This window comes from Myiozetetes cayanensis, unplaced genomic scaffold (assembly GCF_022539395.1).
Source record: "Myiozetetes cayanensis isolate MyiCay16 unplaced genomic scaffold, myiCay2020 scf4, whole genome shotgun sequence".
NCBI lineage: Eukaryota > Metazoa > Chordata > Aves > Passeriformes > Tyrannidae > Myiozetetes > Myiozetetes cayanensis.
Genome location: NW_026087631.1, coordinates 53,040,183 through 53,061,504, shown reverse-complemented (window position 1 = coordinate 53,061,504; position 21,322 = coordinate 53,040,183). Strand labels below are relative to the sequence as shown.

The 21,322-nt window shown below is 38.5% G+C and overlaps 2 protein-coding genes across 4 annotated transcripts in view; one reads left to right on the top strand and one right to left on the bottom strand.

Annotated features, from left to right (window-relative positions):
* Positions 1 to 21,322, top strand: part of PTCD2 (pentatricopeptide repeat domain 2) — a 101,390-nt gene that overhangs the window by 56,436 nt on the left and 23,632 nt on the right. The window lies entirely within an intron of this gene.
* The window catches only part of ZNF366 (zinc finger protein 366), a 38,446-nt gene that overhangs the window by 14,475 nt on the left and 2,649 nt on the right, over positions 1 to 21,322 (bottom strand). For 2 of the 3 annotated variants that reach the window (XM_050329628.1, XM_050329629.1), the window contains exons 2-4: positions 8,616 to 8,685; positions 2,713 to 4,041; positions 451 to 642 (exon numbers count right to left, since the gene is read on the bottom strand). In XM_050329628.1, the coding sequence (XP_050185585.1) occupies positions 451 to 642; positions 2,713 to 4,011 (1,491 nt within the window). In that variant the 5' untranslated portion in view covers positions 4,012 to 4,041; positions 8,616 to 8,685. Of the gene's footprint in view, positions 1 to 450; positions 643 to 2,712; positions 4,042 to 8,615; positions 8,686 to 21,322 lie in introns of those variants that run through there. The other variant, XM_050329630.1, reaches the window with a different exon arrangement.

Below are 21,322 nucleotides of genomic sequence, written 5' to 3'. Positions count from 1 at the left end.
TGCATAGCCTCACTATGTGAAGTTGTGGCTGCTGCTTTTCCATGATCCTCTGCAGGGTGCATGATTTGAATTATGGTTTTAGTCAGTATTTCAAGCTATTAAGGACTTGAACTTCTGTTTGGATGGTTATACAAAGCAAATGTCAGATATTGTCTTGTCCTCAAACCTCTGTGGCACTTAAATGCTCACAAAGAAAAACAAAACCAAAACTATGTGAGGATGAAAGTTACTGATATTGAAGAGGAAGGGAGGAAACCACAGGTATTTAGCTCTATTATTTTGTACTTCATAAGAAAAACCAGGATAAATAAAGAAAACCAGGATGCTTTATGCTGATTTAAATGCAGTATATGTTAACAAGTCCTGTTTTTCTAATTCTGTGATATCACAAGATGATAATATCAGAGAAATATACTGTGGATTAACACCTCTGTCACCAAATGCACTTACCTTGCATTTAAAGGGTTTGACATCAGAGTGAACAATCATGTGAGCCTTGAGAGTCTGCTTTTGCACAAAGCTCTTGAAGCACAAATGGCATTGGTAAGCTCTGATATTGGTGTGGATCAGGACATGTCGTTTCATGTTGGCCAGCAGAGTAAATTCCCGGCCACAAATTCCACATTTGTGCTCTTTCACACCCTGCAAGGAAACAAAAACTCTAGATGGAAAGTTTTCTAGATCATTTAATCATCAGTACAGCAATGTATGAATTATTCATTCTGCATTAGAAAAGTAAATAATTAATTATTTCAATTTTAACATTTGTTCAAGTAATAGGTACCAATGTAATTTTTCCTGAGAAATTCTTACAAGGTTCTGAGAAGCAGAGAAGTAAACAAAAATATAAGTTTAATGAAATAATGGTTTACAAATTGATGAGATAGTCAGTGTCAGTGCTTTTCTGTCTTACTCTGCTACTTAAGTAAAGTATTGGTCAAATATGTACATTTATTGACCAAGAATAAAAGCTAACCAGTTATAAGACTAAAGTAGTACCTGCCTTTGATAATTTGATTACCAGCACTGGATTATGAAAAAGGTATAACCCTGTTCTGCAGAAAGTTATGGGAAATAGTCTGAAGTAATTGAGAAGTAGTCAAGCAATGGCACCAAATAAGATTATACATTTTACATTCGTAGAAGAGGAGAAAACATGTTTATTCTTAGTGGGATAGTAACCCTAATGGAATGATCTCCTTTTATCTGAGGTTTATAGAGCATTTTTATTACCCTTTATGCCGTACACTCAATTTTCTATTGCATGATTCAGTCTTTTTACACTCTTGTGATCTAACTGTCAGCTTCTCAAAAAGTGATTAAGATATTACGAAAATCAAAGAATTTGCCACCAAACATCTTAATAGTTTGAGTATGATTTGCTGAAGATAATGAGGATTTACTAGTGAGGTGCTGAGAGCAATTACTCCTCCTGCAAGCTCTATTTACAAAGACATGAAGCCACTGTCAGTGTTTTTCATAGTTAATTTAAAAGCCAAAACTGTGAACATCACAGCAGTTTTGTGTGTCTCCTTATCTGATGTGAGGCTTGGTTTCATGAGCTAAGTATTGTAAACTGTGTTCACAGCAGAATCCACCTGCAGCTGTGGACAAAGAAGCAGAAGCTCTGTAAAGGCTCAGGGGCATTTCATTTCCTGTGACTAAAGTCTTCAATTAGTAGAATTTTGCATGGTAAATCCAAAGACCAGGGAATCTCCAAGAAAAGCAGAAACCCTAATCATTAAGCAGGAAAGCAAATGTTATACTAGAAGTTGTTGGTTTTTAAAAGAAAATATGTCCCTAAAACTAAAATGCTGTAGCTTTCTGTATTTTTTATGTTTTTCATATAAAAGCCAAAATTCAAGAATTAAAGGAAAAATATTTAAATCTGGGAGCAATTTTTTTTAAAAGTGAGGGGGTTTTACTTGTCTTAACAATAGTTTTATAAAGGTGGATAGTCAATTTCCAAACTTCTTGAACAGAACAATTACATTTTCCCTATTTCTGAAAGCAATCTTTCTGGAAGTGTTCCAAATTTGCTTCTACCCTAAATTAACTCTGTTGTCACTATTGTAAGCGGTGGCAAGACCGCCACTTGATATGAATTGTCTGCGATTATGGTCCTGTTTGTCCATTTCTATTAACTGGCATTCTGGATAATATATGCACAAAGGGGAATTTTTTCTTAGGATTTTTTGGGTTTAAATTCTCTCATTGTTATTCAAAATCTGATTCAAAATCTTTCTTTTCCTGCAGTCTACTGCAAGCCCATCTAGTTCCTAATTTAGAGAACAAAGCAGCAGAACTGAGTTTCAGTAAAAAAATTCTTCTAAATTTTTGGGTGCAGGGGGGGTGGTGATTATTGTACGGCTCTGCAAAATTATGTTATGTTACAGAAAAGTCATTCAAAAGATAGAAGCCAGAAACAGAGAGATGTGAATACAGTTTTGGAAAGTAATACAGGTGGTTTAATTGAACTCCCGTTTATAAGGAAGTCAGTTTGTGCATACTTTCTTAAGACTGACAGAGACATCTGGGTTGTAGTACTGCCAACAGTGCTGGGGTTTCTGCTCTGTGTCAGTATGGCAAAAGCTGGCAAAAGGCCACATGAGGCTGTATTGTCTCTCCTCTTTCCAAGGAGGTAGATACCTTAGTAGCCTGTAATAGTCCTGCTACCTTTAGATGCAAGATGAGAGTGCAACCTATGCTTACCTTGTGAGTTAGGGAGTGTTGTTTCAGGTGGTGGGGCTGCACAAACTCCATGCCACATTCAGTGCAGATGTATGGGCGGATGTCTTTGTGCTTCATCATGTGGTTTTGCAGCTGACTTGGGTACTGGAAGGTTTTATCACACTCAGTGCAATTGTACTGTATAGGGCCACGGTGGGTGGTTAGGTGTCTCTTCAGCTGGGCCAGAGTTGGAAAGTCCAGACCACATTCCACACAAATGTTCTCTCGGCCACTCTCGTGCTTAGACTCATGTGCTTTCAGCTCACTGGGGTAGGCAAAACCTCTGCCACAGATCCTGCAGTTGTAAGGCTTGATGTCGCTGTGTTGCATCATGTGTCTCTTAAGGTGACTGGTTTGAGTGAAAGCCTTGTGGCACACCTGGCACTTATGTGGCCGAGTGCCCTGGTGTGTCAACATATGTGTGTGCAAGTGGCTCAGCTGCTTGAAAAGCTTGCCACATCGGGTGCAAGCATGTGGTTTAATGCCACTGTGCCCCAAGATGTGGGTGACCAAATTGTATTTGGATGTATAGGACTTCTCACACATGGGACATTGCCAGCGTTTCTGTTCACCCCCCACATCAACGTAGTAACTGTCATCTATCTGAAGGTTGACATCTACTCTTTCAACTTTCTGTTTGTTTTCACCACTTTCTCTTGCTTCAGCCCTCCTGAAGGGTGGTTCTGGAGGTCTTTTCATTTGAAAGGGGTTCCTGAAATGAAAACTTGGTGGTACAATGAAAGGAAACATTAAGCCAGGGTGGACTTTAGGGTAATAAGTGTAAGGAGCCTGTACGAATGCTGGGCTACTGGGCCATGCCATGTTGGGCTTCACTGGTTCTTGCTTAATGGAATTGGCTCCAATATGCTCCAGACTTCGGTAGAATTGAAAACCAAAGTTGCAGAGGTCAATCATCTGGGAGCTGTACTTGGGCTGTGCTGGCTGTTTGAACACCAAGGGGAGACTGGAAGGGCCTATGTCATTGTGGTCTTCAGGTCTGTCTGGTGGTGATGAGGAATCTTCAAGGGAGATGGAAGGTGGCATTTTTGTTGGCATACTCTTGCGTTTCCGAGACCCTCCTTCCAAGGAGCCCTGGAAAGATTCCATGTTTTCAAGAGGAGGAGGACCATAGCGGAAATGTGAAAGGTGTGTTCTGAATTCTTCATCAAACGGAGTTGTTCTGTGTGGCTTTGTAACGGGGTTGAGTGGCTGCAGGCAGCGGGAGAAGGGAGAGGCTTGGGCATTGTCCACATTAAAACTCGTTTCTTCGTTCTTCATCATACTCGATTTTTTTCTGTGTGGCCCAAATTCCTTAAAATAAGCAAAAAACCCAAATCCCTTTATTTCTTCCTGTTCTTCTGGGTTTAACATTTTATTGACTATTTTATTGTTTTGAAGGTTTTGGGGTTTTTTTAATTAAATACAACCAGGAATGTCTTAAACCTGTATAAGACAAAGGCTTTTTGAAGAAGAACTAAGTTGCCTAGTGAAGAACAAAAAGGCTTTGGTCTTCCTGCAGCAGATTTAGTTGTTTAAATCAAGTTTGACCCACACAACATCCTCACAACAGAAATATTCTGTACCATGACAACTCCTTCGCAGCTCAATCTGTATGGCACTGTTTCTGCTTAATTTAATTCAGTCAGGCTGTTTGTGGGCAAAATTCTGTCCTTGGCTGTGCATGCACAGGCTCTAGAAATTGGCTGTGCATCTAAAGGATATGGCAATACAAACAGCAATGTGGACATTTATTATGGTTGTGACATGAAAAGCCAAAGCCAAAAAATATTAAACTTCTTTGTATCATTAACATGTGCTGCTGTGAGAGAAAACAATGGCCAAGTGATCTAAGGACACTGTGTACCATCAGATTTTGCGCCGTGTTTCCTGACTTCTCTCACTTTGTATTGTAATAAGAAGGCGGAGATTAATTTATTTTCTTTGTTTTAATCCCAGAGATATTTACCTGGCAGATTTGGAGGAGGAAAGACATTTGACAACTCTCCAAATTACATTCAATTTAATAGGGGTTTTTTGTTTCTAAACAGGTGGGCAAAATCTCCACTATAAAACCAAATATAGAATTAATATCAACAAATCCCGTGGGATTCACAGTAATTGACAAATAAGAATGCTCTGAGCTTTTCTAGTGATATGATGTGAAGGCAGATTAATAATTTTCCTCTGCCAAAATTTTAGGTTCCACTGATCATACAGATGTCTTCTTCTGGATCTGGGGTTCATCTAAAACGTTGGTTGTAAATTTTGGTTCACCTTAAATAAGGCTGCTACCTTTTCCCTTGGCTTTCTAGAATCACAGCATCATGGAATCCTTTATGTTAGAAAAGACCTTTAAAATCATCAGGTCCAACCATTAACCCATCACTGCCAAGTCCACCACTAAAGCATATCCCTAAACACCAATGTCTACATCTTTTAAATATCTCCAGGGATGGTGACTCAGCCACTTCCTTGGTGGACCACAGCCTGGTCTGGTTCTTGACCGCTTTTTACATGAAGAGGTTTTTTCCTAATATCCAATCTAAACATCTCCTGGACCAACTTGAGGCCATTTTCTCTTGTCCTAAGGCTTGTTGCTTGGGAGAAGAGGCCAAGCCACACTTCCCTAACTCATTTCGGGTAATTGTAGAAAGTGATAAAGTTTTCCCTGAGCCTCCTTCTCTCCAGGCTAAAAAACCCCAAATCCCTCAGGCACTCCTCCTCAGACTTGTGCTCCAGACCCACCACCATTTTACTTCTGTGGACAAGCTCCAGCTCCAGAAGGTGCGTCTTTCAGTGAGTGGCCAAAACTGAACACAGGATTCAAGGTGGGGCCTCACCAGTGCCAAGGACAGAGGAACAATCACTGCCCTGGTCCTCCTGACCATACTATTGCTGGTATAAACCAGGATGCCATTTGCCTTCTTGGCCACCTGGGCACACTGCTGGATCATATTCAGCCACTGTTGACCAGCACCCCCAGATCCTTTTTCTCTGGGTGTCTTTCTGGTCACTCTGTCCCCAACCTGTAGAGCTGCCTGGGGTTGTTGTGACCCAAGCGCAGGACCCAGCACTTGGTCTCCTTGAAGCTCACCCCATCGGCCTCAGCCCATCAATCCAACCTGTCCAGATTTCTCTGCAAATTCCTCCTACTCTCCAGCAAACCAACACTCCCACACAACTTAGCAAATGTACTGAGGGTGCACTCAAACCCCTCATTCAGATCATCAGTAAAGATAGTAAACAGGGCTGGACAAAGCACTGAGCCCTGGTAAACACCACTAGTGACCAGATGCCAGCTGGATGTAACTGCATCCAACACCATTCTCTAGGCCTGGACATCCTGTTTTTTAATCCAGGAAACTGTCCACCAGTCCAAGCCATGAGAAACTAACTTCTCCAGGAGAATACTATGGGAAATGGCATCAAAAGCCTTCCTAAGTCCAGGAAGACAGCATCCATAACTTTTCCCTCATCCACTAGTTGGGTGATCTGGTCGTAGAAGGAGATCATGCTGGTCATGTGGCACCTGCCTTCCCTAAACCCATGGGCCAGATCCCCTGATTGCCCTGTACATGCTGTGTGACGGCCCTCAGGATGATCTGCTCTGTAACTCTCCTTCCAGCCTTTCTTGTAGATGAAAGTCATATTTGCTGACCTCCAATCAACTGGGACCTCCCCAAATAGCCAGAAATGCTAGTAAATTATGAAAAATGGCTCGGTGAGCGTTTTCACCAGGTCCCTTGGGACCCTGGGGCAGATCCCGTCTGGTCTCTTAGACTTATACAGGTCTAAGTGGTGTCACAGGTTGCTGACAATTCCCCCTTGAATTATGGAGACTTCATTCTACTCCCTGTCCCTGTCTTCCAGCTCAGAGTCCTGAGTTCCTTAGGAACAACTGGTCTGAGTGTTAAAGACTGAAGCAAAGAAGGCACAAAGTACCTCAGCATTTTCTTCACCCTTTGGTGCTATCTTTAACCCCACATCCATTAAGAACAAAGACTTTATTCAGCCTACTTTTTTGGTGTGAATGTATTTACAGAAATATTTTTAATTGTCTCTTGTAGCAGTAGCCAGATTAAGTTCTAGCTGGGCTTTGACCCTTCCAGTTTTCTCCCTGCATAACCTCACGACATCCTTGTAGCCCTCCTGAGGGATGCAGTTACATGAATGTGTGTTTGTGTACATGTATCTAGCTAACCAGGTAGAGATTAGGCCGGAAAACTAGACACATTTTCCCTTTATCCCCTGTGACATGTTGATGCTATTTATAACATCATTCTTGGAAATACTGGGTGGAGAGTAAGATGGTGAATGGAGTGCTAAATACACTCCTATTTCTTTTTAAGGAAGCTCCATGCTTGATAAACCTTCTTCTAAAGATAAATAAAAGCAGATCTCTATGACCTAGTTAGGCCATGGGGAAGAGAAGGCATTTTAAAAAACTTCTTGCAAACACATTGTTTCTTTAGAAGAAATAGACTGTGGAATTATCTTTGAGATAAAGTGTGAAGCTGAAGGCTCAGTGACAAAACTTTAAAACAGAACATTTAGACAATAGACAAAGAAGAGGTATTAATTGAAGCAAAAATTGAAGGATCTCTAAACTTACGACTCAAAAAATACATCTGATAGAGGAAAAAGATTAAGAAATTGTTACATCTTGGACAAGTATCTAATAATTATACCGTAACTTGACTTTCAGTTTCTAGCTTACTAATTGGAAATAGTGTACATATATGTACACAATATAAAATCATTGAATCATAAAGAATCCTATTTGGAAGGGCCCCACAAGGATCGAGTCCAACTCCTGGCCCTGCACAGGGCACCCCAAGAATCAGATGGCGTAGGTGAAAGTATTGTTCAAACACTTCTTTAACACACTTGGTGCTGTGACCACTTCCATGAAGAGCCTGTTTCAGTGCCCAACTATCCTATGGGGAAGAACCTTTTTCTAATATCCAACCTAAAACTCCCCTGACAAAACTTCATACCAATCCCTTGGATCCTGTCACTGGTCACCACAGAGCAAAGATTCAGTGCCTGCCCCTCCTCTTCCCCTCACTAGGAAGCTGTGGACTGCAATGAGGTCTCCCTTCAGTCTTCTCATCTTCAAGCTAAACAAACCACGTGACCTCAGCCACTCTTCATCAGGCTTCCCCTCAAGGCCCTTCACCATCTTTATAGACCTCTCTTGGGCACTCTTTAATAGTTTTATATCATTATTCTATTGTGACACCCAAACCTGCACACCTATGTTTGTGTCTATGCATATATATGTAATATATATGTGTGCATGCTCAGTCAGAGAGGACTTTAACTGAGTGTTCACTCTACTATGTTTCCTTGTCACCCTAACTCCCTGATCAAAATAAGGAACAGTTAGATCTTGAAAATTTTTGGAGAAAGGAGAAAGGCAAGGGAATTCCCCGAATATTGAAAAATTCTTCACTTCTTTCCAAAAGAAAAAGAAAAAAAACCTTTAAAAACCCATTTTTAACAAAGTTAAACTCACACCATTTGAACACAAAATATGCTTGTAAACCCAAAATCTTCCCTTCCTGGGTCTGTCCCTCAAATATTTTTCAACTTGTGTATCTGATTTTTTATCAGCAGTTTGGGTATATAATTCTTCAGAAGACATGTAGCAATTGAGAACCAGCTATGTTATTTACTTCTTTTGTTGGATTATTGAAATGTTGCCAAAAATACACTGAGATGACAGTGAGTTGTGTCTAATTGCTCTCTTGTCTGCCTATTACTCCCTTCTTCCACGGCCAGTTTTGTGCAAAGTTTCATTCTTTCTGGAACCCACAGTTACGGTAGAGGCTGTAGAACTCTTTGAAATTACTAGAAAGAAATAATTTCCTTGCACTACTAACCTTTGAGTGCTTTCACTGAGCATAGGAGTTGATTCCACTGTCCACAGCTACATGCATCACAGGACCAAGCCTACGAGGGAAAGTGTTTAAATAGTCAGTGACCAGCACAATCAGAGAGGTGCTATATAAACCAACATGAGCACTGAAAAGGAAAGGGGAAGTCTATATATATGGATCACCCTATTGCTTTATTTTCCCTCTTGAATCTGCCAACACATATAATGTAAAAATTAATTCTTTCTTCTTTCATTCTGCTGGCAAAACCTTGCTAATTTGAAGGGAGATGTGATCTTAACCTTGTCCAGAACTGAATTCCATAAAAACATGAGTTCTGATGAAACCATAGAAGAGATGACAGATGTGACCACGATGCAAGAAGCAGTTAAGGAACAGAAAGACTAAGATTAGCTCAATTGTTTAGAACATAGAGCTAAAAACAGCAAGGTTTTGAGTTTAGTCTCTGTATGGGCCATTCACTTTAGTCTCAACATTCCTTTTGGGTACCTTTCAACTCCGAATATTCTGTGAAATGAGAGGAGAGTCCCTCTTCTTTAAATAACTTCAGTAGAGAACTTCAAAGTTTTAATAGTTTCCCAATACTTTTTTTCTACCTAACTGTGCAATAGCTGCTCTCATTTTAATACTCTACAACAAATCGGCATGAGGGGGTGAATTCATTTTTTTGTTATTATTATTTTGATATTTCTTTTTATTGAAATATTTTTATATTTAAATATCACCTAGGGGCCTTCTATAAAGTGCTTGTTTCTTTTTTCTTTAAAACATCTTTCTTTCTACAGAACTTCATATTTAAAATGTAGTGCTATGTAGAGTGATTCTAAACATTGGATGGTCATTAAAAATTCTAGCTTTCATCAGTAATATTGCAGCTCCTAGGTTTTGAAAATTTGGTCTGGAAAACTCATTGAGACACAGATTTCCATGCTGTATTATCACTTAAATATAACACTTCCCCCAAAAATCCTAGCTCTCCAGAGCTTATTAAAAAGTCAATGCCTTTAGAAGAGACAGAGATTCTCACACTTTCTTTATGCGAAAAAGTATATTTGGAAATACACTATTTTGAAAAATAGAACCACAAATTAGCTCTTCCTGTCCTTTCAAAACAACAAAAGGAATGTGACAGTAAGTTTAGAGTTGTTGAGGTGTTTCCAAAATAGAATACCTATGCAGCAGCTAATAATGTTGTTGATTTCCATCAAAGAGGAAGCGAGTTTAATACATAATATGAATCACCATTTACTTTCTCATGTTCACTCATTTCTACAGACAAAGAATTTTAAAAAGTATGGAAATGCTGCTATTTGCTCTACAAGGATTGTTACAGTGTCCAGCTAATATTCTGTAGTGGAGTCAACAGCAAATTTTCTTTAGACCAGTAGAACCAAGATTCTGCTTCCTGTATGAAAATGCCTTCTGTCTGTAGATTAATAATATGTCCAGATGCAAAAATATGAGGTTGTGAAGTTTCTCTAAGTTAAACACTGCCTACCAGTGTTATGATCTTGCTCTTGGGCAACACAATTATAAAACCAGGAGGGAGGCCAAGATGAGCAAAAGTGGTATGTACCCTCTGACAAAAGGAAACAGGTTACTTTGTCAGGAGTTCGTACTTGTATTTGTTCTTTCAGAAGAAGGTGAAACACATGAAAGTGGAGGAAGGTGGCTGAATAGGTTAAAAGTTTCTCTTAACTAGAAGAGAGGTTCCAAGTTTAATTGAATGTGTAGGAGTGCAGAACCATGCCACTTAACAGTGCATGTTTGCTCTCCTCTTGAGGCCTGAAATAGTGGCATCTATAAGGAAAGAATGAAAATTACAGCTGTTTGTGTTGGATGTGGGAAGGATTAGTGACAAATTTAACACTATTACATTTCTTGAGCTAAAGCTGAGCAGTTTGTGAGCTTCAGCGTTATTGAACCACCATCTAGGGCTTTTTCAATCACTGGTTTTTTTCAGCTATTATAATGGTGATAATTATCATTATCTTAATATGTTTAATGGGCTCTCAGTCTGTACTTCCAAATATGTTGTGTTTTTAAATGTATTCAGTCATACAGTTGTTGAACTAAGCACTAAATTATCTACACAGTTTTCTCTCATTTGCTACTCATGCAAAACTTGTATCTGTCTGAGGATCTGACAAAGAAACTTTACTACGATGAATTCATTTAATGTCAGTAGTGAAAAAGTCCTCCCTACCGAAGCACACACTGCTTTGAGTTATCTGTCAGACTTTGAAAATACCAAAAATACCTATACAAATGTGAATATATCCATTACTGGTAACCAAGTATTTTCACTTAGTACACATCTGATCTCTACTTACAATTTTCCTTGCTATTTTCCTTCAGTGGCAGCATGAACCCTTCTAGATGGGAGGTAAAAGATCATGTTCAAACCCATACCAGAACTTCTCTAAAATCAGTGTCAACCCTACTGTCCTATTCTTTAGAGAAGTCTGTGCAAACTGTATTTTCTATCCATGTTCTTTATGCATAAATATACACATTTCAAGCACACAGTTTTTGAAAAATTGACTCTATTAATGTATACTGAGTGTATGTTGACATATTCAGTCTGAGTATAGAAACTGTGTGCATGTTATATATAAACTAAATATATGTTAACATAGACAAATCAGCCTTGAAGTTTTTATGCTACAGTATTTGAAGCTAACCTAAAATATTATTTACATTTTAAATTAAGAGAGTACTTTTTTTGCCTCAGTCTGGAGATGAGAGAAGACAAAACTTTGGACTACCCGGTAAAAATAAATAAGGATTTAGGGAAAGTATCCAGAACCAATGAGTGCACAGACTGATTATAGAGAGACACAAATGTTGTGGAAGCCTTTAGGAAAACAAGCCTGAGCTGGAAATAACAGTCATTGAGTTTAGTCAAATCTTTTTTGATACCACTTCTACAAAGTTTTCTCATTTTCACATGCAAGTAGACCTGGTGTCAAATGAAGTCCATGATTTATCCAATTAACCATTTAACCATGACTGACATTAGACTTCTTGCCCCTTGCTTTTTGTAAGACATATGTCTGCTTAAATGGAGAACACTATCAAGATAAAAATATTGTCATGTATATCCCTCTTCCCTTTTTGGATTACCATCACTAATAGAATTGGAATTGAAAACAAGTAAACAACTGTTCATGAAAATGACTTGGAATGACTGAAAATGAGAAGTGGACCAAATCAGGTTTTTTCTTCCTACATTAGTTTGATAGTACTAAGGAGCTTGCTGTCTTTTCACTTCTCCCTGGGAAATTACCTTCATCTGCTGGTATCAGGCTTCAAGCTAAAACTTCTTCTTTCCACCAAGAAATGTGGGGGGTTTTTTTCTCAGTAAATGCTTGGTAAAGTGATCACCTTTATAATTCTTCTTAGGACATAATCAGAGCTCATTAAGGTTTATGGGAAGACTACCAACGAAGTCTGAAAGTAATTCTTAGAATTTTTGTTGTTATAGGTTCTATTGTCCAATGAGACATGAACCCCTCTATGCCACAACCAAATGAAATAAATACTTATATCCTCAGAAGGTAAAAGATGGTAACATTTGTATACAAACAATGTAAATCATGCAATCACAAGACAAGGAAACTTAGATTAAAAAAATCTGAGAGCTTAACATGACACAGCAAACACATGAAACAAGCAACAAACTTTCAAAGTTACCTTATTTATTAAATAATGTTTTTCCTTAATTTACTATTTTGGCAACTTTCTTGCTCTGTGATTGAAGTTCTAACATTTTAGATATTCCTTCTGCTCCAAGGGCTTTCTATCCAGCGTAGTTGCATTAATATAATCTAAGAGATGATACCAATACAAAGAAATATGTCTTCTCTCAGAAAACTCTGCAATAGAAATAGCCTCCCTGCACTGTCTTTGTTATTCCCAAATTTTAACATTTTACTTGCACAATTTTTGTTTTATTTTAGCTAGGAAATACAGAAGTTTAGTAAGCATACTCATTTGTCTGCACTGCCTTGTAGAGTAGCTTTTGAAATCATCTTGGATATGCATGTAACTTGGTTTTGTACTCATTTTGGAGAAAAAGACACTACGAGCATTATCACAGAGTACAGTTACCTTGGTATTTATTGTAATAAAGCAAATGCTTTAAAATAATATCAAAATGAATGTGCACTCACTTTTCCATAACCTACAGATCATTTTTGTTCTGGTAATTATTGAAAACATTAAATTAGATTTTGAGATTTCCTCTGCTGAAAGTCTGGAGCAGTCCCACTATCCACACTGCCAGAGATGGGGCACTGTTGTGGCATCAGATATGTTTATAGAGTGATTTATGGCATAATATTCTTTTCAATGGTTTCATTAATTGGATTTTAAAAAAAAGAAAAAGATTACCAGATGTTATAGTGAGGTAGCTGCAGATGTATTTCTTCTCTCCACTAGGAGTGCTATGCTGTCTGTTTAGCAAAATGGTTTGCTATCCTCTCACTGCTTTTATGTGTGGTCTGTCCTTACTTAAGGGAAACCTTTGCAGTCACTCTCACTACTCTTCTGTTTTCTAACAGGACAGAGGATAAAGGTCTCAGAGCAGAATGGCTGGGCTAACCACTGTCCTTAGCAGTACTTGAGCCTCATGGACCTCTCTAATCATTTCTGGATATGTACAAAGTGGGTTTTGAGTACAATTTAGGTTCACTGTTGTTTTGGTTCTTTATTTCTCTTCTTCTTATCTTCCTTTCTCTTTTTTTTTCTTTTTTATTTTCTTCCTCTTTATGAGTTTTCTTAGTTCTTCTCTTATGTGTCCTTCCCTCTTCACTTCTGTATTCCATTTGTTGTTCACTCTGTTCTGTTTGCTAAAAGGTCAGCAACACATAGACAACCTGCATAATGAAGTGGGTGTTAAGTCCACAGGCTCTGAAGTGCTAGCTGTTTACACAAAGTCACCCCAAACTGCAGCAACACATTGTGGGAGACTACAAGGCAGAGCAAATCTAAAAGTGTCTGAAAATGTGTTAGGGGACAAAGCATCTCCATCTACTTGATGTGCTGGTACCAACATGGAATTCAAGGCTGCTTTGGAGTGGGGAGGAAGCAGGAGGGGGAATAGCTGTTCACTGGTGGATCTCTCCCTCTGGGTTCCCAGTACAGCCCTGCCCCATCTCTGCCCACAACAGGGTGGGCTCTGGCTCCAACTCTTGTCTTTGTTCCTCCACAGAAACCTGCCAAGTGTAGCCTGAAATGGAGCAGCTGGTGAGGCACAGGCTGATGTAAAACCATACATATCAGCTCAAGCTAGCAGTGTAGCTAACTCAAAATCCTGGTCTTGTGAAGAATACAAGGAATAGGATGTAGTACCATGTCAACTTTCCAACATGGTCTTCAGGCAGGTTCTCGGGTCTGTAGCTCAGAGCTTTCCTGAACCAAAGATGTTGCATTCTGATTTTTTCTTATTCAGTGAACGATGGATGTGAATAAAAGTTATTTAAGATAAAAGCACAAAGAACTGTTTCTTGCAAGCCGAGGGACATAGAGAGTTAGTTACTGTGTCCTGGGGAAGTGACATACCTCTCAGTGGTTTGATGGAAAGCCTTGTACCTCCAAAGATTTGGAGAGGAGCCCGGGCACTGACAGCTACACTGTGCAAGAGATGATATACCCGCATAAACTCTTCTCAATCTACCTTTCCCTGAAGCACTTCTATTATTTTTATCTTAAAATCCACTGAAGTCCATGTATACTGTAGATTATTTCACTTATGCCTCACTTTTCATCTCCCTACGGCAGATCCTCTTCTGCTTCCATTTGACCCATCATTAGAAACCATTATTTTGTCACTGTAAAGATGGATCATTTTTGCTGGTAATGGTTCAACTGCATAGTCTCTATTAGGGTTCTTAAATGTATAATTCCTCTCCTTTTTCTTTGTTTTCCCCCTAGCCCCCAAAAAAGCAGGAAAGCAAAATACATTCATATTCTGAATAGAAATTTGGAGGATATGCAAAGGTGAACTACTGCCTCAAGCAGACTAACCAGTGTGTGGCACTGGGCTGCATTTGAAGGTGCTCTTATGTTCATGTCAAGAAGAAATGGTATTAGACTAATTACTCCAGACTAATTACACCTATGTTGAAAATAAAACAGAAAAGAAAAGCTGAGTGCCAAGAGCTGTTGTCCAGGAAATGCATGCAGGTCTGAGTTTAGAATGAGGATGTGCCTAAAGAAATTTCACTCAACCATACTGGATCCTCAGTCCCTTCCTCTGGAGTTTTAGCACTGCAGAGAAGGGGTTACAAGGCAGGATGAACTGGAAGAAGCCTGACACCATAGCTAAGCTAAAAATGCAATCACTCAGGATGGTGAAGTGCCTTAAACTTTCAATAAACCTGAAGAAGTGACACCTGGGAGCAGAACAGACCTATCTCTACAGGCATGGAGTTTGCAGTGCTCAAAAAACACATTTGACCTCTCTCTGCTCCCCACCCTTGGCACTTGCACTTTTGTCCATCTAAAGGTCCAGCTCCAGCCAAAGAAGACCAGGGTCACCCTCACAGGCTTTAGGACACTCCCTTAAGAGAATAAAGATGTCATCAGTGTATATTGAGTTACATATAAGTATTCTTACAGGACTGGGTCCCCAAGAACATTTGGACAATGGTATACTGAGTTTGAGGTGACCAAAGTTCAGGGCTGACAAGATCAGTCTGGCCATGATGGTGACATTTGGAGCACATGTAGTGGAAGAGTTCTAAATGTACAGTTTAACTGGTGCCAGCAGACAGGGTGAAAAATGCAATTTGATCCTGCTCTCACTAGGTATTGGAATTAATGGTGAATTGGCCAGCTCAGTTAATTATTCAATTAAACAATTCATCATAAGCAACTAACTTAATTCTCTCTCTGATGTCATCTCTGTTGTATTGAAATGATTATGGAAAATCTGTGGTGTAGCTGAGTATTTGACTGTTATGGGGTGATGTCAATTCGACAAATTTCTTCCTTTTCTTAAATGGATAAGGAGCTTTCATGTCATAGGCTGGAACCATGGATGTGTCCCTTCCTTTATAAAGTATGTGCAGTCACTTTAATCACTGTTTATAGGAGTCCTATCATTCCATCCCTACTTCCTGTCTATCGCATATTTGCCACTGCAAATTAAAATAGTGCATTTTTGGCACCACAGGATTCCTAGGTATGAAATAATTATTCCTCTGGAAAATTATAAATAACATTAATGGAACTTTAGGAATTTTATCTCATCACATAGGTATTATAAGAGACAGGATCAACAGAAGAACAAATAAATAATAAAAATATTAGGAAGGATCTGGTAGTAAAACAGTGATTTTTAATAGAGTCTGGAGTCCTTTAAGAACAATTTGGGTATAATCTTTCCACCTACAATGCATAGTCATTAAACACTATAAACAGAACAGAGAGGTTTTGAGCTGTACAGTGTGTTATTTTAAGAAAAATAACAGAGTTATGCAGAACATCCAAAATTAGAATGATCAAAAAGGCATGCCCTTTCATAACCCTCATGCTGTCCTGCTTGGGCTGTTATTTTGAAAGTAAACCTTTCACTGGTATTCATGACCTTTAAAAAGGAAATGCATTGAGCTTTTCTTTCTCTTGTAGTCCCAGTGTCCTTATCATATATGGAGGCCAGAAAGATGGTCTGTTCTCCTCCCATCTCTTTGTTATCTTAAAGGGTAGCTAAGGGCCACCTTCAGCTTGGTTCTTCAATCCAGCCAGCTACATTGCATTAGTATTTGGTTGCATGTACCTCAAAATTGCATATTCTGGGTATTGCAGGTACCTCAAAGAAGAACATGCCATGTAAAATGTGCGCACATGCTTGGAGAAGATTGTATGGGAGAGATTTCATAGAAAGTTTCCAAAACACATTAGGTTTTAGTGAAAGTTTAGTTTTTCTTAAACACAGAGGAGTATTATTAGTCCCCAGCACAGAATGGTATTCCTGACTGATCATATGACATGTCTGCAAGAAAATAATTTAAGACACCTTCCTCTCTATCTTTGCCCTTTACCTGTGATGCCAAACTTGAATCTTCTCCTTGACTGAACAACAACAACAAAAAAACACAAAAAAACAAAAACAAAACAAAAAACAAACAAACAAACAAACAAAAAAAACCAACTTTCCCTCTCTGATCCCCAAAATGAACCCTGCATATTGCTTTTAATTATTTTGTAATTTCCAGAAAATTTTAAAAATAAGCATTAGTTTGTTACCAAAACTACAGAAAATATGAAATTCAAAACAAATTTTTATCTTACTTCTGTGATTTTCATCAACTGGAAAACAAATTCCTATAGTAAATAGAGGAAAAAAATTCTTGAGATTAATTATTTTAAGCTGAAACAGATTTTAAATGCCAATTTCACTGAATTCAATAAACTAGCATATGAAGCAGGAATACCAGCTCAGTCTTAGCCAAGTGTCATTAGCAGATACTGGAACAGAGACTAGAGCCACAAAGAAGAAATTGTTTTTTGCCAAAGTGGAGGCGGGGGGCGGGGGGGAAGAGTGAGAAGAAATTCAACATAGGTTGAAATCTGAGATTCTGAACATTTCCCAAACCACTCTGGCACTAATCCTTCATGGTAAGTGATGACAAAGACTTGTTCTGGATACTAACTCAGTTCAGATTTTCATGACAAGGAAAAAGGAAACCAAGAAACCTCATCAAACCACTGTGATTCTACACCATGACAACATGAGTAAGAATGGCCAGCCAACAATACAGAACAAAGTTTTGTGAAAAACTACCTTATACATTAATATAACTCTATCAATCCCAGCCCACACCCCCATGACACTACCCCCAATCATTCTATCCAGAAATTTTTCCCTGGAAAAAATAAACAAGTATTATTTAAAAAAAACATAGGAAAACTTGATAGAAATTATTGCTGTGTTTTGTGAGGAGTAGCAGGTAATACTGTGGTCTGGGCAGGGGGACATTACCCAGTGAATTCTGTTACAACTTACTCTCCTAACCGTATTCAGTGCCTTCCACTGGATACCTATTCATGTATTTTTAAGTAGTGAACAAACTAGTGAAAATCCCCACTTCAAATCATTAGAGTGAATCCTGAGTCCTGATCATTTGCCTACAGAATCCAGTGATATCTGTGATATCCAGTGATATTCTTTACCTATGGCTGAAGTTTAGGTGGGATTTGCTTTCTGTGGGACATGAAAAAATCAGTTAATGTATTTGGAATCTAAGGTCATTAATTAGTATTTCTGTTTTTCTGGCAGAGGAAAGAAGAGTTGGTCAGCAGCGTTCCTCTGATGTATGTGACAGCTTCTGTAGCATCCCAACAAAATTCTGCCTATAAACATACAAAATTATTCTGGAAATCTTGATGACTTCATACTGTGAGTGCAGCACTATGCAGGAAAACTGTTTGATATAACATTCATGCTGGTATGATTCCTTGCTGTGGTGCTGTGCAAAAAACATTTTCCTGCACATTTATACTTGGATGGGTTTCATTTCTGGTAAACTGATGAGCACATTTTTGTCATCTTGCTCTTCCAGGAGGTTTACTACAGCTTTCTGGAATTTCTATCAAAGAACAATAGTTTTGGACAAATACAGGATGATCTTCATAGCTTCAGAAATCTGCACTAAGGAACTGACCCAGCACGGGTTGGTATCTACCAGATGGTTCAAACAATTTCTGGTGTTCCTTAGAAACTAACAGATGCTCTAAAAACAGGTCATCCCTTCCTTTTCCCCCTCCTGATATTGTTTTCATTACACATGTACTCTAAATAATTTTTAGAAAAAGAAGACAGGTAGAGAAACAATGTGCTAATTGAAAGTACTGTATGGCAGACAACTCATTTTCAAATAGTGCTTTCAAATCACTTTTACCTGGAGCAGAAGCAGCAAGATGAAACACTTTGTGCTTTAGAAAGCAGCACAGAGGAATGACTAAACCTGAAACTATATTCCAAAATGTTCTCCTTGCATATCTTTAGAGTTTGGTTTAAATCCAGTGTATTGCATGTTGGTAAGAGCACACACTCTCTCCAATTTATAAAGTCTTTGAGTGACAGATCCGCATAGAGCCCTTCACAAAACAGGTGGTCTTTCGTCACTGAAAAAAGAGTCTAACAGTTACACTGCAAGCCTAAACAGGGAAGACTGAAGTATAAGTGACACTTGCACAGTCATAAACAGCAACAAACTAGTGAAGAGGAAGGTTGGAAGTCATCTCATCCTTTGCAGTCAAAACTCTTGTGGCTTATCAGAGGGGCTACTGTCAGAACAGGCTGCTCCCCAAGAAGGGGCAAAGTCCTATGCTCCTACCTCAAGATTAGCTCATCTGGTTAGAAAATGATGCTAATAAGGTCAAAGTTGTGGTTTTGATCCCCATATGGGACACTCACTGAAGTGTTGGACTTGAAGATCCTTGTGGATTGCTTCCAGTTCAGACTATTCTGTGATTGATTCATTCTGTGATCCCAGAACCTTCTCCTCCATTCTAGGAAGACCACCTTTCAAAATTCCTTCTTACAGGGAAATTAGATGATTTCTGTTCTTCATTAGGCCTCCAGACAGAGGACCGCATGGGTAATGCCTACTTTCTCTGCCTTAGTGCTCCTTCCAGCATCATCTTAGAAAAACAACTAAAAATGTACAATCCTTCTCACAGCCCTGCTTTCAATTTCAAATCAGTTCTACCTGTTGCTAATTCATTAGCAAAAGGGGATGTTATCAGTGTAGGAGACTCATTTTTTGTAAATAAATGAATCTCCAAATTCAATAACATTTGTATTATCCAGTGTTCTCTGAATTCCAATACTGCTAATTAGCATATGCAGATGAAAAGTTGGGTGTTTTCAGGTTTGCAGTTTTTGAAGATCAGCAACAGGAAAATAGGTTTTTCCCTTAAATCAGATGAATTCATGCATATCCGCAAAGTAGAAGGAAAAATGTGTCTATGACTTAGCTTTCATAGTAGAAGAGAGAGGGAAGAGAAATTAAAAATAGGGTGTTTCTTTCATCCTTCTTTCAAGTAATTAATAAGGGGGGGGCATTCTAACATGGAAAAGCAGGAAATAAAGAATGAAAATTTTAAAAAAGGGCAATTATTCACATAATTTCTTCCCATAACCTCCAAAGCACAAAAATATTTTCTTTTACTGTATGGTTTCTTAGTTTAATTACTACCAGCCACATTAGAAGTTTTTACAGTGCATTAATCATTATTGGTTTAGAAGGAAAATGCTGCATTCTGCTTATCAAGAGCAGAGTAATGCTTGAATAAAACCATTCGTTTTACAAAAGGAAGTAAAAAATGTATTAAGTTTAGAAGGAACTAAACCAAACATTAGGTAATATTTTTCACTGGATCATTACTATTTTAGAAGCCAAGCAAGAAGGACTAGTCCCTGCCATATACATACAGAAAAATTAGATATCCAGCTTGCAGTTCAATGCGTGTTTTAAACAACTGCTGAGTACTAACTTGGACCTCCTCATTGGATAAAAATCTGAATATCACCGATAAAATGCCTCTCTATCTGCACCAATGGAAAGCTGTGGTCTCGGTTTCAGAACATGAGCTTTTCAGCAGAAAAAGGATAATCCCGAGTAATTTTTTTTTTCCCAGATTTGTTTCTTTATTTTTAAAGGCTTTGTATTACTTGTGCCTCTGTAATTCTTTCTTTTCCAAGATGACATTCATTCCTTTTCAGTGGTCTTCTAGGATGGAAAACTAGAATGTGGAAAACTACTGCACTTGAGAAGAAAACTACTGCTTGGTTTTAGCAGATGGTCTATTTTTAAAAATAGGTTGGGGTATAAAATTAGTCCATCAAACTAATGAAAAATCTGTAGCAGTCTCACAGCACTTGTAAGGTCTGTTTAAAAGAGCAGTTTGTTTCATTGCATGAGTTGCTGCTGAGGAACATACATTAGTGTTCGGAAGCTGTGGATCATTTTTTGTCCACTAATAAGATGTTACCTGACACAGCATTGTGAAGGGGTCCATCCAGATAGACATCTTTCTGCATTGAGTATTTGCGATTTCAAAGATTAGAAAAAACTTGAGTGTTCTCTAGGGTAATGCATGCTCTTCTGCCTCTGTATTTTAGGCTTGTCTTGGGTTGCTATCATGATTCGTCCCCTTGTGCTTCTCCCATTCTAAATCCTGTATATCTATTTGTCACTACTAGAAACAGCACTTTGAAGACATGGCACTATGTTTATCTGTGAGATGCACATCATGTCTTTCAGATCACCAGTATCTGCTCTGCAGATAGTCTTAAGGCAAGGCTCTTATTGATAAGTTTGTTTAAAAGAATCAAAACCAATCAAAAAACAAACAAACAATCAAACAAAACACCCAACCAAAAATAAAAAAACGCACCACAACACCAAACCTTATTAAGATTCAAAGATTCAAATTAACTGCTGGTCAAAATCTCTACATTTGAGATGCCAAAATGTTACTGGGAATGTAACTCAGTGCTACTATTCTACATCCAAAACTCCCATTCTCAATAGTATTCACCATTAAAGGAGCTGGTCCTAAATATAAAAAGGCAATTGGCATTTACATAAAAACTTCTCTCAGTTTCTATGCTGTTTGAATTAGATGTGTTACCCTGGGATTCCCACAGGCCATAACCTGTTTCTGTAACATCTTTG